Source organism: Mus caroli, unplaced genomic scaffold (genome assembly GCF_978045245.1).
Source record: "Mus caroli unplaced genomic scaffold, Mus_caroli_1 scaffold_10, whole genome shotgun sequence".
NCBI classification, from domain to species: domain Eukaryota; kingdom Metazoa; phylum Chordata; class Mammalia; order Rodentia; family Muridae; genus Mus; species Mus caroli.
Genome location: NW_028227265.1, coordinates 30335047 through 30348661, shown reverse-complemented (window position 1 = coordinate 30348661; position 13615 = coordinate 30335047). Strand labels below are relative to the sequence as shown.

Sequence of the window (13615 nt, the reverse complement as noted above, 5' to 3'; positions counted from 1 at the left end):
AGTCTCTAGGTAAATCACTGATTTACAAAACACAGCAATAACATAATGTTAGAGGAGTGGGTAATTTAACTATTTATAGTCTTAAAGATACACTTTCAAAACTCCAGGATTACAAGAGTACTCACTTAGACTTTACTAGTGCTGTGGATGAGAGGAACGCTTATAATATGTAGGATAGTTACAATTTCTTTCTACCGCTTTCATTCTACCCTAAACAGGAAATGTTCCAAATCCTAGTGAAGGTCTAGCCTGACCCCTTGATAGGCAAAGACACACACTGAAGCACATACACTTTCTTCCTGATGAATCTGAAGCCTCCAATTTGATCAGTCTATCATAGCATGTAAATACTTAAGTAGGTGCTTTCTTCACTTTAAGAGCCATGCTCTTCAATAACTGGTCAATCTACCATCCCTGAACCAAGGTCCTGAGATACAGGAAGTTTGTCCTTCACAAAAATCTACACCTATCAGTAACAAGCAGGCTTCGATCCATTCCTAAGGTTTTGCTGTTGTTTTCTTTTCGTTTCGTTATGAGGAAGGAGAAGAAATGGAGAGCAGATAATATAAGTACTAATCTTAAATTCATAAATAAATCAAACTTTAGGAAGTGGATTAACTATAAAAAATAGGAAGAATTTATCATTTTCTAAAATGTATTGATATACTTTTCACTCAGAGCCCTAGTACTATCACTTCAAACTCAAATTTGACTTTCTCTAAGACTGAAAGAGGAGTTATGATTCCCACTTCTCAGATGAGAAAATTGAGAGTAAAAATGAAGAAATATTGTGCTGAGAGTTAGAAGACTAAAACATACCCAACACTTTAAGTCCTATTAACTCTAGAACTTCTCCATGAGTGGTTCAAAATAAAACTACTATTATACCACCACCACCACCACCACCACTACTACTACTACTACCACCACCATCACTAATAATAATAATAATAATTAATAATAATAATAATAACATACACACTTTTAGCATCTTAAGTTGGATGCAGCAACTGTTGGATGAAGCAATTACTCTAGCAACTGGGCTTTAAGCCAAGAAGAATCATTCCTTAAGTGCTATCAAGCTAGCATTTTCCCTTGGAGATTCAGCCATCATTAGTGAAAAGCTTCATTTGCAGTACTGTGTGCTGTTCACTGTAGTGGGCCAGAGCAATGCATTATTACTAATACAAAGAAATTAATTTAATGGGCAATTATATGCTTCTTGCTTTGAATACTTTCAGGTAACCACCAGTCGTTGGTTGAGCAGGGAGAGGGCAAAGGGAATAAGGGGAGGGTGTTTGGTTTTTTTTGTTTTTTTGGGTTTTTTTTTGAGGGGAAACCAGGAAAGGGATAACATTTGAAATGTAAATAAAGAAAATATCCAATTAAAAAAAAGGAGGAAAAAAAAAGTCTCAACACTCTGTGTTGTCCTTTTTATAAATGTTAGGATGAAACAGCCTGCTCTGACAATATACAGATGTCCTTTCTCACAAAGTCTTATCTGCTAGGCAAATCAGGCCATTTTATATAAAAATACAGTGTGATTGTATACATTAATTGCCTTCAAAGTGTCCTTTCATTATTCATTCTACTAACTGGTTTGGAAAAAATTTGAGAATACCCAGAGGCATTCATCTTCACTAGATAATCTCCGACATCTTTCCGACAGTCAGCCATTTTAGCCATTTCAGTATGGGTTAGATGACCATGATGTCAGCAGGCCCAAGCATGTCTATTGTCTTCTTCTTGGGGTGTTCTTAACTGAGCATGCTCAGGAATATCCTTGCTCCTAATGTACTTTCTTATATGTACTTTCCCCCACTTAGCATTCTCATGTTTTCTTCACTCCAGATAACAGCAGGTTCGTTCATTCACTTCAGGAAATAGGTACTGATGACAGGAATTCAAATTGAACAGGAAAGCAGCGGAGAAGGAAAACAGTTGCAACTGATGACTTTGTACGTGTTTTCACACCCAACCTTTGCTTTGTATGAAATACTGAACAACTCACTCAATCCATCTCTGAGTGCCACTGCCTGGGCTCTCCTTGTAGCAGTACTTACTTTCAAAGGGTGCTTTAAGGATGAAATGCATTCTAAAGTTTATATAATTCCATCTCACTATTAAATTGGTCAGCATGTTATAACACAAGTGGGTAATTACTGTCCTGATAAACACCAGCCATGTGGTGTAGTTTCTGGAGATGAGCTGGTTGCTGGCAGAGATCTAGTCCCCAGCCTAATCTCCTGATAACACATGAGTATCTAACTGCAGGCACATGGGTCTCATGAGATGTGCCAATTGATCAGGAAGGCAGGCTCGATCTGTAATCACTGAAACACTTTGGTAATGCACACAACGAGCTATCTCAGCCTCATTTAAGTTAATCTGACACAGGAGGATAAAGGCTGACGTCTCCATTCACAAAATAGATAACAGATGGACTTCCCTAAAACCCACTTCTTAGCTTAATTTCATTTGTTTAAGTCTTTTTGTCTGATGAAAGGCATCCAGACAGGAATTTACAACTGTTCTCTGGGAAATGATTATTTCTCTATCATTACTAGAACCTTCTCCTATGGGGTTCTGTTGTCCTGGATAGCTTTAATATTAATATTAGATAAATACAATGAGTGCCTTTTTAATATTTTTCCTGACATGGCCTATGACTTTAAACATAAGTCTTACATTAGATACTACATACTCAAACTGAGTCAAAACAATTCTCTGGATATATTCAGTTATTCTACTTTTTTCTTTTAGTTCTGATGATCCTATTATCTCTACTCTACCCCCTGGTTATAAGAGTACATTTCCTTTTATGCTACTTATTACTCCTGACTGAACAATTTATTTAAAAGCAAAATTTTAAAATCTATTTTAAATTCTCACTCTTATTAGTATTAAGAACATGAATGAAAAGCAAAAACAAAATCTTTAACTAAGAGTGACAATAGATTTATAGTTTTCCATTTAATTTTTTTTATTTGAATGATTTGTCTTGGATAAAATGAACCAATTAAAGTCATTGTACTCACCAAGTTAAGGGAAATTAAATTCAGGGTCTGGGATTTTAGTCACAGAGTAAACCGCTTGCTAGATAACCTAGGGACACCTAAATTCAAAATACCTGGAACTAACTTCAGCACTGTAAGAGAAGGCTCATGGAAGCTCACTGGCACTAGCCAGACAGTGTAGCTGTAGCCATATTGAATATGCACACATGTAAAACACACACACACACACACACAGATAGAGACAAAGACAGAGAAACAGAGAGAGTAACAGAGAGACAGAAAGAGTGACAGAGACACAGAGATAGACAAAGATAGACAGGCAGAGAGACAGAGAAAGACAGAGAGACAGACAAAGAGACAGAGTAAATATGATTTCAACAGATTTACACATGCCTGTGTTTGTCAACTTCAAATCGTCTAAAGTTCACAGCGAAGCTGAGTTCATTTGAAGGAAGAAGTACCCTGTGCTTTTCCTCACTGTGAAACCAACTGGACAAATTTCCTCAGACAGAAATCCAAGTCATTGCTATGAAAATATATTACAAAAATGATTATTCTGTCAATCTTCTTTTATGATTTGATTTTCTTATACTTATAATAAAAATGATGATAATCCTAAACAGCTATGTAACTATTACAGGAAAGGCTGTGTTTCATTTGTATTATATAATGGTTTTTACTAACATCCTATGTTCATCAAGTGAATCTCTGTTGAGATTTTTTTACTCCTCTCTAAAATACAACAGATTGTGTTTCAGGCACTCATGGTTTTTCTCACCCCTCTATCTCTCTATGGATCAACCCAACCCAGTATACCGATTCACAGGAGGTGCTTCCAGGGCTAAGGGTGGGGGGAAGCTCGTCAGAGGTTTGGGTGGTTTTATTCCCTGATGTATCCACGCTGAATATATGGGTGCTATGAGTGACAGATTCAATGATTCCTGAAGTAAGAAACCGACCTGATGGGGGGTTGGTACTCTCGTCTTCCTGAAGTTAATAGCTCATTGGCCCAGAACATCTGTTTTCTTTTGTCTTTCCCATTTTGAGATTCCTTGAAAATGAATCTTTTGTTTCTAGATTGCCCTGAAATGTTTCTTAAACACCTGTTTGGTGAATTCATTTACTTTTGTTCCTTAGAATGAAGTACATGATTGCTTATAATTGGGACATCCTTGATGAATATTAAAGTGGAAGAATCATTCTCATTAAAATTGGAGCACAGGTTAAGGTTAACTTGAATAGATTGCACTCTATTCATGAAAAAAAAATACTTTTAAAAGTAACTACTGCTTATATCCTTTATACAAAACAATTTTTTCTTTCAAGCTTTACATCGTCTTAAACTAATGTAATGAGGCATAGTTTTCCTTCTATCTCAGAGCCTGAAGGTGATAATGGCACTTCAGTACTATAAATTATAAGCATTTCATGTCTGTACACTTCTGAATTGGCTTAACACTTCTAATAAACCCAGACCAGCAAATGATGTGCTTTGTTTTATTGTTCCCTTAATGTTGCAAAGGAAGACACTACAGCTAAGCTAAGGCCTTAGGGGAGAAAATAATATCTGAAAGCAGAAAGGGCAATTTCCAAGGCCTGGCTCCATCCATACTCAGATGTTCTTTCTGCTTAAATATACTTTCACCCACACAGATGTTGTTCTTCTGTTTTTAGATTCGTTCATGTGCATTTGATACTTGGGAGGGGGTTTCATGATGTAGCCCATGTTTAGATGTAATTTAGATCTCATGCCCTCTGTCTGCTCAGTGCTAAGATGATACTTGTGCCCCACCTGCATCCAGATACACCTGTTTTCACAAGTCTCCAATCAGGGTATCCTCTTCACAGCTCAGACATGCTTCTTTCTGTATTTTTTTAATACTTAATTATTTATTTATTGTATGTGTATGAGGCCACTGTCACTATCTTCAGACACGGCAAAAGAGGACATCAGGTCCCATTACAGAACTGGGTATCTATCTGCTCCCTTGTTTTCAAAGATGCCACCAGAAAGCAAAAACTGGCATTAAGAGTAGACAGCTCTAACTTTCCTCTGCACCATCTCTGCGGTATGCATAAGGAAGAGCCCATGCCTCTAATGTCCCCTCTTTTAAATTCATTTTGCTATAGATTAAGAACAACTTTATTAATATTATCTTCATTTTTACATTCTTTTTTTTTCCCACAAGTCTTTCTGGAATCCAGTATCACCTTTGAATTTGTGCAGGGTTGAAGGCTTTATCATGCCTTTTATAGAAACATATCTACATTCTATAAAATATGTATTTTGCTTGGAAATAAAATGTAAAGAATGCTTTTGTTTTTTGCAACTCTCTGTGTGTGCATATATGTGCACGCGCATGTGTGAGAGTGCCCAGTTGGGCACTTGCCAACATAGACACATGTAAAGGCTAGAGACTGATGCTGTGGTGTCTTCCTCAGTCCTTTCTCCATCTTACATTTTGACATGAGATCTCTCACTGAGCCTTGATCTAGCTGTTTTAGCTAGACCTACTGTCAAGCAAACTCTCATGATCTGTCTATCTTTGCTCACTGCACTGAAGTTGCAGATATATGCTGCTATACCTGGCTTTGAACATGGTTGCTGTGGACTTTAATTCCTCCCCCCCTTCATTTTTTTTTAAATAAAAAAGTTAGTGAAGAAAACTGCAAGCTTGCAAAGATTGTGTCAAATGAATTTCTAGCATGTAGCTATTGTAGTAGCTTCATTAAGTATAAAACACCCTACATCATCAAAGACAGAGGTGTTATTTTAGTAATACTACAAACTGATTCCCTATAAAAGAGCAGATTTTACACATACTTTTCAGAAAACATTATGTTGAATTTCAATAAAGAAATCTTAATGGTTCTATAATTAAAAATACAAAACTATTCCGATATGTAAATGTTTCCTTCAAACATATATTAATTACATTTGATAATTTACTACAGTGCAAACTGATTTGTGTTGAGATGACCCCTTCAAAGGCTTATTGTGAAAACATGAAATAAATCTCAATGACAAACTATCTAGACAGAGAAGAGCATTTATTCTGTGTTCAATGGGTACCAAATGAATACATACACACAAGGAAGAAACAAGCCCAGACACTTACTGATCTCAGTAGCAATGATGGTGATGTTGTGCCAAACACTTAGTTCTCTGTCCAGTGGAGTTGCCAGTGTTATCTTCCCATCATCTGCATTGATGTTGAACTGTCTTTCCAGGTCAGTGTGGCGGTCAATGGAAAACCTACAGAGTAGAGAGATCTGTAATTTCCTCCAAGGTTCCTGCATGCTTACATTCTACAGCAGACCTTTAGTAATCCCAGATGACTCGTAGTTGTGAAGCCAAATGAATTGGGGAACTCTGTGGTGTCGTAATTTGTCAAACAAAATGACTGAATGAGGCACAGGAAACTTAATAATTATTGTCCAAGGAGCAATTAGCCAGATATGCAACATGGAGGTCATAAACCACCAACGGTTTCAATAGGTAGCATCCTCAAAAACTGATGCTGATGAAGAGTTAATTGGACAATCCATCACATTTATTAGACACCTTATGATAATTAGCCATTGCCACAAGATACAATATAAAACAACAAACTCAGGCCAATGCAGGGTGTGTTGGTAACATGTTATTTATAGCTATTTGAAGAAATATAGGGTTTGTGCTAAATGTAGTCTAACTAGATGTTTTTGAAGCTTTATTTTGTCAGGATCAATTGTTGCGTTATAATTCTAAGAAATCATTTAGGTTTTCAGTTATTCCTCACTGGTAAAAATCATGTAAATGTTTTTAATAGATCAGATATCTTTTGGTCCAGTGGAGGTTCGATGACCCAGTGTAGTGGAATGCCAGAGTTCTGAGGCAGGAGTGAGGAGGCAGTTTGGAGAGCACCCTCATAGAGACTTGGGGGGTGGGGGGTGGGGGTTTGGGGAAATTGGGAAGGGGGATTACATTTGAGATGTAAATAAATAAATGAACCAATAAAAAAGATATCTGTCTTGATATATGTACCATGCGTCATACTCCTAAAATAATTGTTTCAAATGGACATAATAATAGTTCTGCAGATGAAAAACTCCTCCAAAGAGGCATTAAGAGAATATATAGGGCTTCAAAGGTAGCTTGGCATTTGAAGTAGGGATTACTAACAATAGTGTGCTACACCATTTTCTGCTCTCATATCACTTACGGTTCAATGTCATACTTGGAATCTACATGCATACTGAATATTAAAAATAAAAAAGGGCATAGACAGGGTATTACATTGGGATGTTTGTGTGCCCCACAGAACTTGCATTTAGCTATTCAAATCCTCAATAAATTGGAGAGTGAATGGCTGAGAAGAGTTTTTCTCTTCTTTTATAAGTGAAATACAAGGGAGTAAGCAAGCCCTTGTCACACATGTAAAGATAGTGAGACAGCATTCTAGAACCAAGCAAAAGAGGGAGGTTCATCAGAAGCTGTTCTGCTTGTCTCACACTTCAGGAAGTCTGAACCTTAATTACTGTTGACTTAAGCTGCCCAGTATATGGTATTTTTAATGTCTCTGGAACAGACAAGACTCAGGCAAGAGGTAATTCCTTTTCTCAATTTGGAATCCACCAATTTGAATATATCAGTAATTCATAAGTATTAAAATATGAGATCTAAGTAAAGATGAATTGCTAAATAAGATAATTAGGATTTAGGCTTCTGGATGCCAGGAATAAAGTCTTCCATCTCTCATCATTTTTTTATACCTCTGGATAAATTTTAATCCACCTCATTATCTCTCAAACTCTGCACTGATGACTGATAGCATAGCTAGTTTGTGTGTTTCTTCTTAGACTACTAGGCTTCATAGTAGCACATGCCATAAACCTTTGCATAAAGTTCAAAACACACTGGTCTGGGCTTTCTATCTAGGATTCATCATTAGTAAATAATAGAAAAAAATATTCTCAAAGACATATAGCATAGCTTCCAGGAATACTGACTCAAATTCTAGAATCTGAGTAAATACAAGGAAATCGACGTCTTGATAATCTGACCAAGTAGCAAAAGGCCTCAGAAGCATACCCTAAGTCATTTCATTACTCTGAGGTTTTTGCTATTATTGCACACTGAATACTGTCACTGAAGGAAGAACAGATGCTGGCCTAATGCCAGGGACTCTTCAGCTGAAACTCAACTGTGGGAGGAGGTCAGTGTCATACCAACCTCTTAGTCCTAGATACCAGTCTATAAATTGTAAAACATATATACTCTCCAGTGTTTTGCTTTGTGGTGAGTTGAAAAATAACTGATAACAGGTATAAAAGGAAATATATAAATGATGGAATCACAGAGGGACCAGACTGAGTGTGGGAATGAGAGTCCAGAAATAGAAAGATGTGGATAAAGGTCCTAATTGAAATACTTTAGCAGGTGTGAGAAGAGCAAACTGCCCTAGAAGAGTCTTACACTATTCCCAAACACTTTGTGGTATTTGTCTACATCTCTATTCACCTCTGGGACTTTGGGTATATTAACAGAACATCGACTCCAGTAGAAGAGGAGAGAAACTACATTGGCTTTCTAGGTCATGAGCCTTCCACAAGTCATCTTTACCACTTGGCCCCAGTCTTTGTTGGGATTCCTTTCTGAAGAATATTTCTCCTATTATTCCTCAAACATGTACCTGACCCCTGCTCTTTACTTACAATAAAAGAAGGCTTTATTCATCCTTCCTAACATCCACTAAGTTAGATAGTTTTGCTGCTTTTAACAATGCTATGTGGAGGTAGTCATTTGTTGAGTAAGGTTATTATTACATGTGAATCATGTTATTAAAAAGATTGAAGAGAAAGGAAATAAAGAGAATAAAGAGAAGTTTCTATCCTAGAATTAATGTTCAAAGGAAACATATTCTAGCTAATATATTTAAATCCGATTTTTATGTATATGATTGAAATCTCTATCCTGATTCCTTAATTTTTATGTATTACATTTGTGGATCCATTCCACAATTACTTATGTCTTAGCTGAAAGTCACAGCTTCAAGCAGAATATGCACAATGGAAAATCACCTTCCTGCTGCTATACAAAAACAAAACAAAACAAACAACAACAACAACAACAAGCCTTCTCATTAGTACATAGGGAAGTAGAATGTGAGAAAATGGGCTTTCTGGGTCATGGTTATACGAGCTGTAATAATTAGAGCTTTGGAAATAGTTCCTTTCATGTGGAAAGGATGAGTTTTAGAAAGCATATTATCTGTGATTTCACAGAAAACCTATTGAAACTTTCTAATTTGTAATCTATAAAATACTTGGCTTGGCTTCTTCTTCACTACAGTTGTGCTGCCTGGAAGTAAATGCTAAGGACTTCACCAATTTCCTTTATGGAATTAAGGCTACACATGCAAGAAAATGCCTAAGCTAGTTGCTTTGCATATGGTTTAAAGTTGCAGTTTAACATGAAACTATTACCAGACATAAATTTATGTCATCAATTTTATTCAGTTCAGATTATCTGTCAGATATCAGAGCTAAGTGTAAGAAAATAACTGCTTGGTTTTGTGAAAACTACTGGGCAAATTGTTTTATGTTGAGAAAATGCACCCTGCTGCATTACTCTTGTTTCTGATTATTAAAAGCAACTTTTACCTGATTAATATGCTGCCTCATAAAACATAATTTCGTTTCATATTTTCAAGCCAGTGCTTGGCACAAACTTCTGACCCCTTATATTCATGTATTTGGGTGTGAAAGAATTACATTAGATTTATTCCTTATAACATGCCCATAAACACACACACACACACACATACACACACACGTGCGTACCACCACCACCATCATCAACCATAACAACAACAACAACAAAAACATACCTCTTCACTCTCTAATTTTGACCTAGCCCCAAAGCCACCAACCCAGAGAAAGTGTCCATCCCCTGCTGAAAGTATTTTTCTCCTCTGCAGTGAAGAGCTTTGGAATGTAACAATTTGATGATAATTATCACTTTCAGGACTTATCAGTTTTTCTTCTTATTCCCCGTGACTCCAGGGTAACACAGTCAAACTGCAGGCTGAATAAGGAGTATACTCCAGAGCTTTACTAATTATTATAACAATCCAATTAAGAAACAATATGATGTAAACTGCATTCTTCTAAGGGTGACATCATATGAGGTATTTGATGATTTTTTAAACTTCTTTATTTCCTAATTCCTCTGCTAATCACATTTTATTTGTGTTCTAAAGTCACCTCATCAAGGAAACACTTATTTATAATTATTATTCATAACAATAGCAAAAATACAGCTATGCATAGCAATGAAATAATGTATGATTGGGGTCACCACATCATGAGGGAGTGTATGAGAAGTTCACAGCACTAGGAAAGTTGAGAACAACTGTTTTAGAACAGGCCTCCAGTATTTGACAATTTTCCACTACACTCTAGTTTCTAAATGACCCATCTCCCAAGAGGACTATAGTTTGAGGATCTAACTTTGAGGAACATTTATCAAGTAATAAAAACAAAATTAAAGACACATACCAGCTACAATAGCAACTAAGCTGTTAGAGTATTGACCTAGGTTTTCCCTGATATACAAAGACATTGCACTAGGTAGATATGATTTTTTTTAAGTATAACTTAGTTTATACGTGATAAGACAATAAAAGAATATAGCTCTTTTGGAGCTAACAGTGAGACAAGAAAAGAGGTAAGATGAATACAAATCTAGAAATTTATTTCCTACAAAAAGAACACAAAGAGGAAAATCCTAGCACAGAGATATGTTCTGTGTGTGAAGACTTTTACACAGAACCATTCAATGTAAGTTCAGTAGTCAATGAAAGGGGGTATCAAGAAAAGTATAACAAATGACACCAAGGATAGTTTAAATCTAGAAAATGGAAAGTCATGTGAAAGCCTTTAAAACATCTTCACTACTCATCCTGAAGACACAGGAATTTCAACTAATTTCAGGGAATGTCTATAGGACTACATCAATCCAAAGGTATCAAGACAACCTATCATTGAAGGGTAGCTTTCTTCTCCTTAAATGATATTTTGCACAATTGATAATACCAATTTTTAACTTTGCTATTCACAAACAGTATTTAAATTATACAATCATGACAAAGACAAAATGACATAGAATCTCACTAACAGTCTATGTAGAATGAAAATCCAATAGTAATTAATTCTCAGCAAAACATTTAACTAATTTTTAAAGCCATTCTAACTTTCAGTATTTTGATATTCCTCATACATCAATTTTTGTTTGAATTATTCCTATAAAATTATAGTCATCCATATAAAATTCAACTGCACTCATATTCTAATGTATATAGTTGTAAATAAAGATAATGCACATTTCCACACTCATAAAGCCATCTAAATCATATGTATGACAATGTATTGACTGGCAATAATTGCACTACAAATTCTAAGTACCTATAAGGAGGATTGAGTTTAATTAGCTGCTCTATGTTTAATTTTTGGTCAAGCTAGTATACAATGCAGAAAGTTTGCTCATAGAAAATATGCACACTCCAGAATATTAAATGAGTAGAGTATAACTGTATCCAATCAGTATTGGTGAAAAAAATTTTATAAATTTACTGTTTTGGAAATTTAGCAGGACATCAGACTCATTTAGCAACAATATACGTTATTGTAGTAAGTGATGAGAATTTACTGGTTAGTAAGAACTTTTGCAAATTAGAAATACAAGGATATCACAATCGCTTGTTTAATGGGATATTATGCAACAGAATAACTTAAGAACAACCTCTCAGTATTATGTCACATGCTACTCTTTCTAGGCCAGACATGGATAAGACCATAATTTGTGCCAGGCTCATTTTTAACTTTTCCTGCAACAATAATCTCCCACTCCAAATGGAATGCTTTTCCCACACTGTCAGAGTCTCTTTTACAAAGCTCAACAATAGACATTTTAATTCAAGTTGAAGTTATCCTGAATGTTCCCTATTTGGCTAAAGTATAGGCCCACTCTGTCTACACACTTCCCACTTCCTCCCATCATCAATTTGTGCCTGCCATAGCCAATAACAGACCTTCCTTGTGGATTGCAGCTAAGCCTTCTGCTGTCATTTGTATTGCTGAATACATTGTCCCTGATTTTGGCCATTTGCTAATACTACATAAATAATGTTCTCACTCACTACTACTGTGTGGCAGTAATGATTGGGAGTCCTGAACAAATGTCTAACCACACCACCTAGGTAACTGAGGATGACACACAAAAGAAAAGATACCGCCAGTATCCAACTTGAAAAACCGATGATTTACAGTTGAGGTCTTTATAAGAATATGGGGAAGGGGCTGTTTACAAGAGGAGAAATTAATAAAAGGCAGCTACATCACCAAAAGTCCACCAGGGCTTGGGTGGGAGCTCATAAAAGATGGAACTCTGGAGCATACAGCACACCTTGAAGAGAGCTCAACAAGCTGGAGAGTGTCTTTCTGGGCATTGTAGCTGCTTTGCATATTCTAGACAGCTGAGCTGGCCTGAGCTGTGTTTCTGACCAGTTCTTACTGCTCAGTTCTTACTGACTCAGTTCTTACTGAGAATGAAGGAATGTACTGCATCTTGTTTTCAGGGGCTTCCTGAAATTTCTGAGTTGTTTACTTCTTGAATTTAGCAAAACTCCCTAGGTGATGGAATGGTTCACCTGCTTTAGAGCCTATATTTTACAAAGCTTCTCTAAAGAGAGGGATGTTTTCTCTTAGAGAAAATTGCTGCACAACAATTACAAAGCATTTTCCATTTTCCTTGATTGTTGAACCGATGTTCAGAAAATCAAATAACCCCATTAAAAAATGGGGCTCAGAATTGAACAAAGAATTCTCACCTTAAGAATACCAAATGGCAGAGAAGCACCTGAAAAAATGTTCAACATCCTTAATCATCAGGGAAATGCAAATCAAAACAACCCTGAGATTCCACCTCACACCAGTCAGAATGGCTAAGATCAAAAATTCAGGTGACAGCAGATGCTGGCGGGGATGTGGAGAAAGAGGAACACTCCTCCATTGTTGGTGGGATTGCAAGCTTGTACAACCACTCTGGAAATCAGTCTGGCGGTTCCTCAGAAAATTGGACATACTACTACCGGAGGATCCAGCAATACCTCTTCTGGGCATATATCCAGAAGATGTCCCAACCGGTAAGAAGGACACATGCTCCACTATGTTCATAGCAGCCCTATTTATAATAGCCAGAAGCTGGAAAGAACCCAGATGTCCCTCAACAGAGGAATGGATACAGAAATTATGGTACATTTACACAATGGAGTACTACTCAGCTATTAAAAAGAATGAATTTATGAAATTCCTAGCCAAATGGATGGACCTGGAGGGCATCATCTTGAGTGAGGTAACACAATCACAAAGGAACTCACACAATATGTATTCACTGATAAGTGGATATTAGCCCAAAACTTAGGATATCCAAGATATAAGATACAAGTTGCTAAACGCATGAAACTCAAGAAGATTGAAGACCAAAATGTGGACACTGTGCCCCTTCTTAGAATTGGGAACAAAACACCCAGGGAAGGAGTTACAGAGACAAAGTT

The 13615-nt window shown here is 36.4% G+C and overlaps 1 protein-coding gene across 3 annotated transcripts in view; it reads right to left on the bottom strand.

Annotated features, from left to right (window-relative positions):
* Cdh8 (cadherin 8) overlaps positions 1-13615 on the bottom strand; it is a 395795-nt gene that overhangs the window by 134919 nt on the left and 247261 nt on the right. For all 3 annotated transcript variants that reach the window (XM_021169423.3, XM_021169421.3, XM_021169422.3), the window contains exon 8: positions 6137-6273. In XM_021169423.3, coding sequence (XP_021025082.1) covers positions 6137-6273 — 137 coding nt within the window. The remainder of the gene's footprint in view (positions 1-6136; positions 6274-13615) is intronic.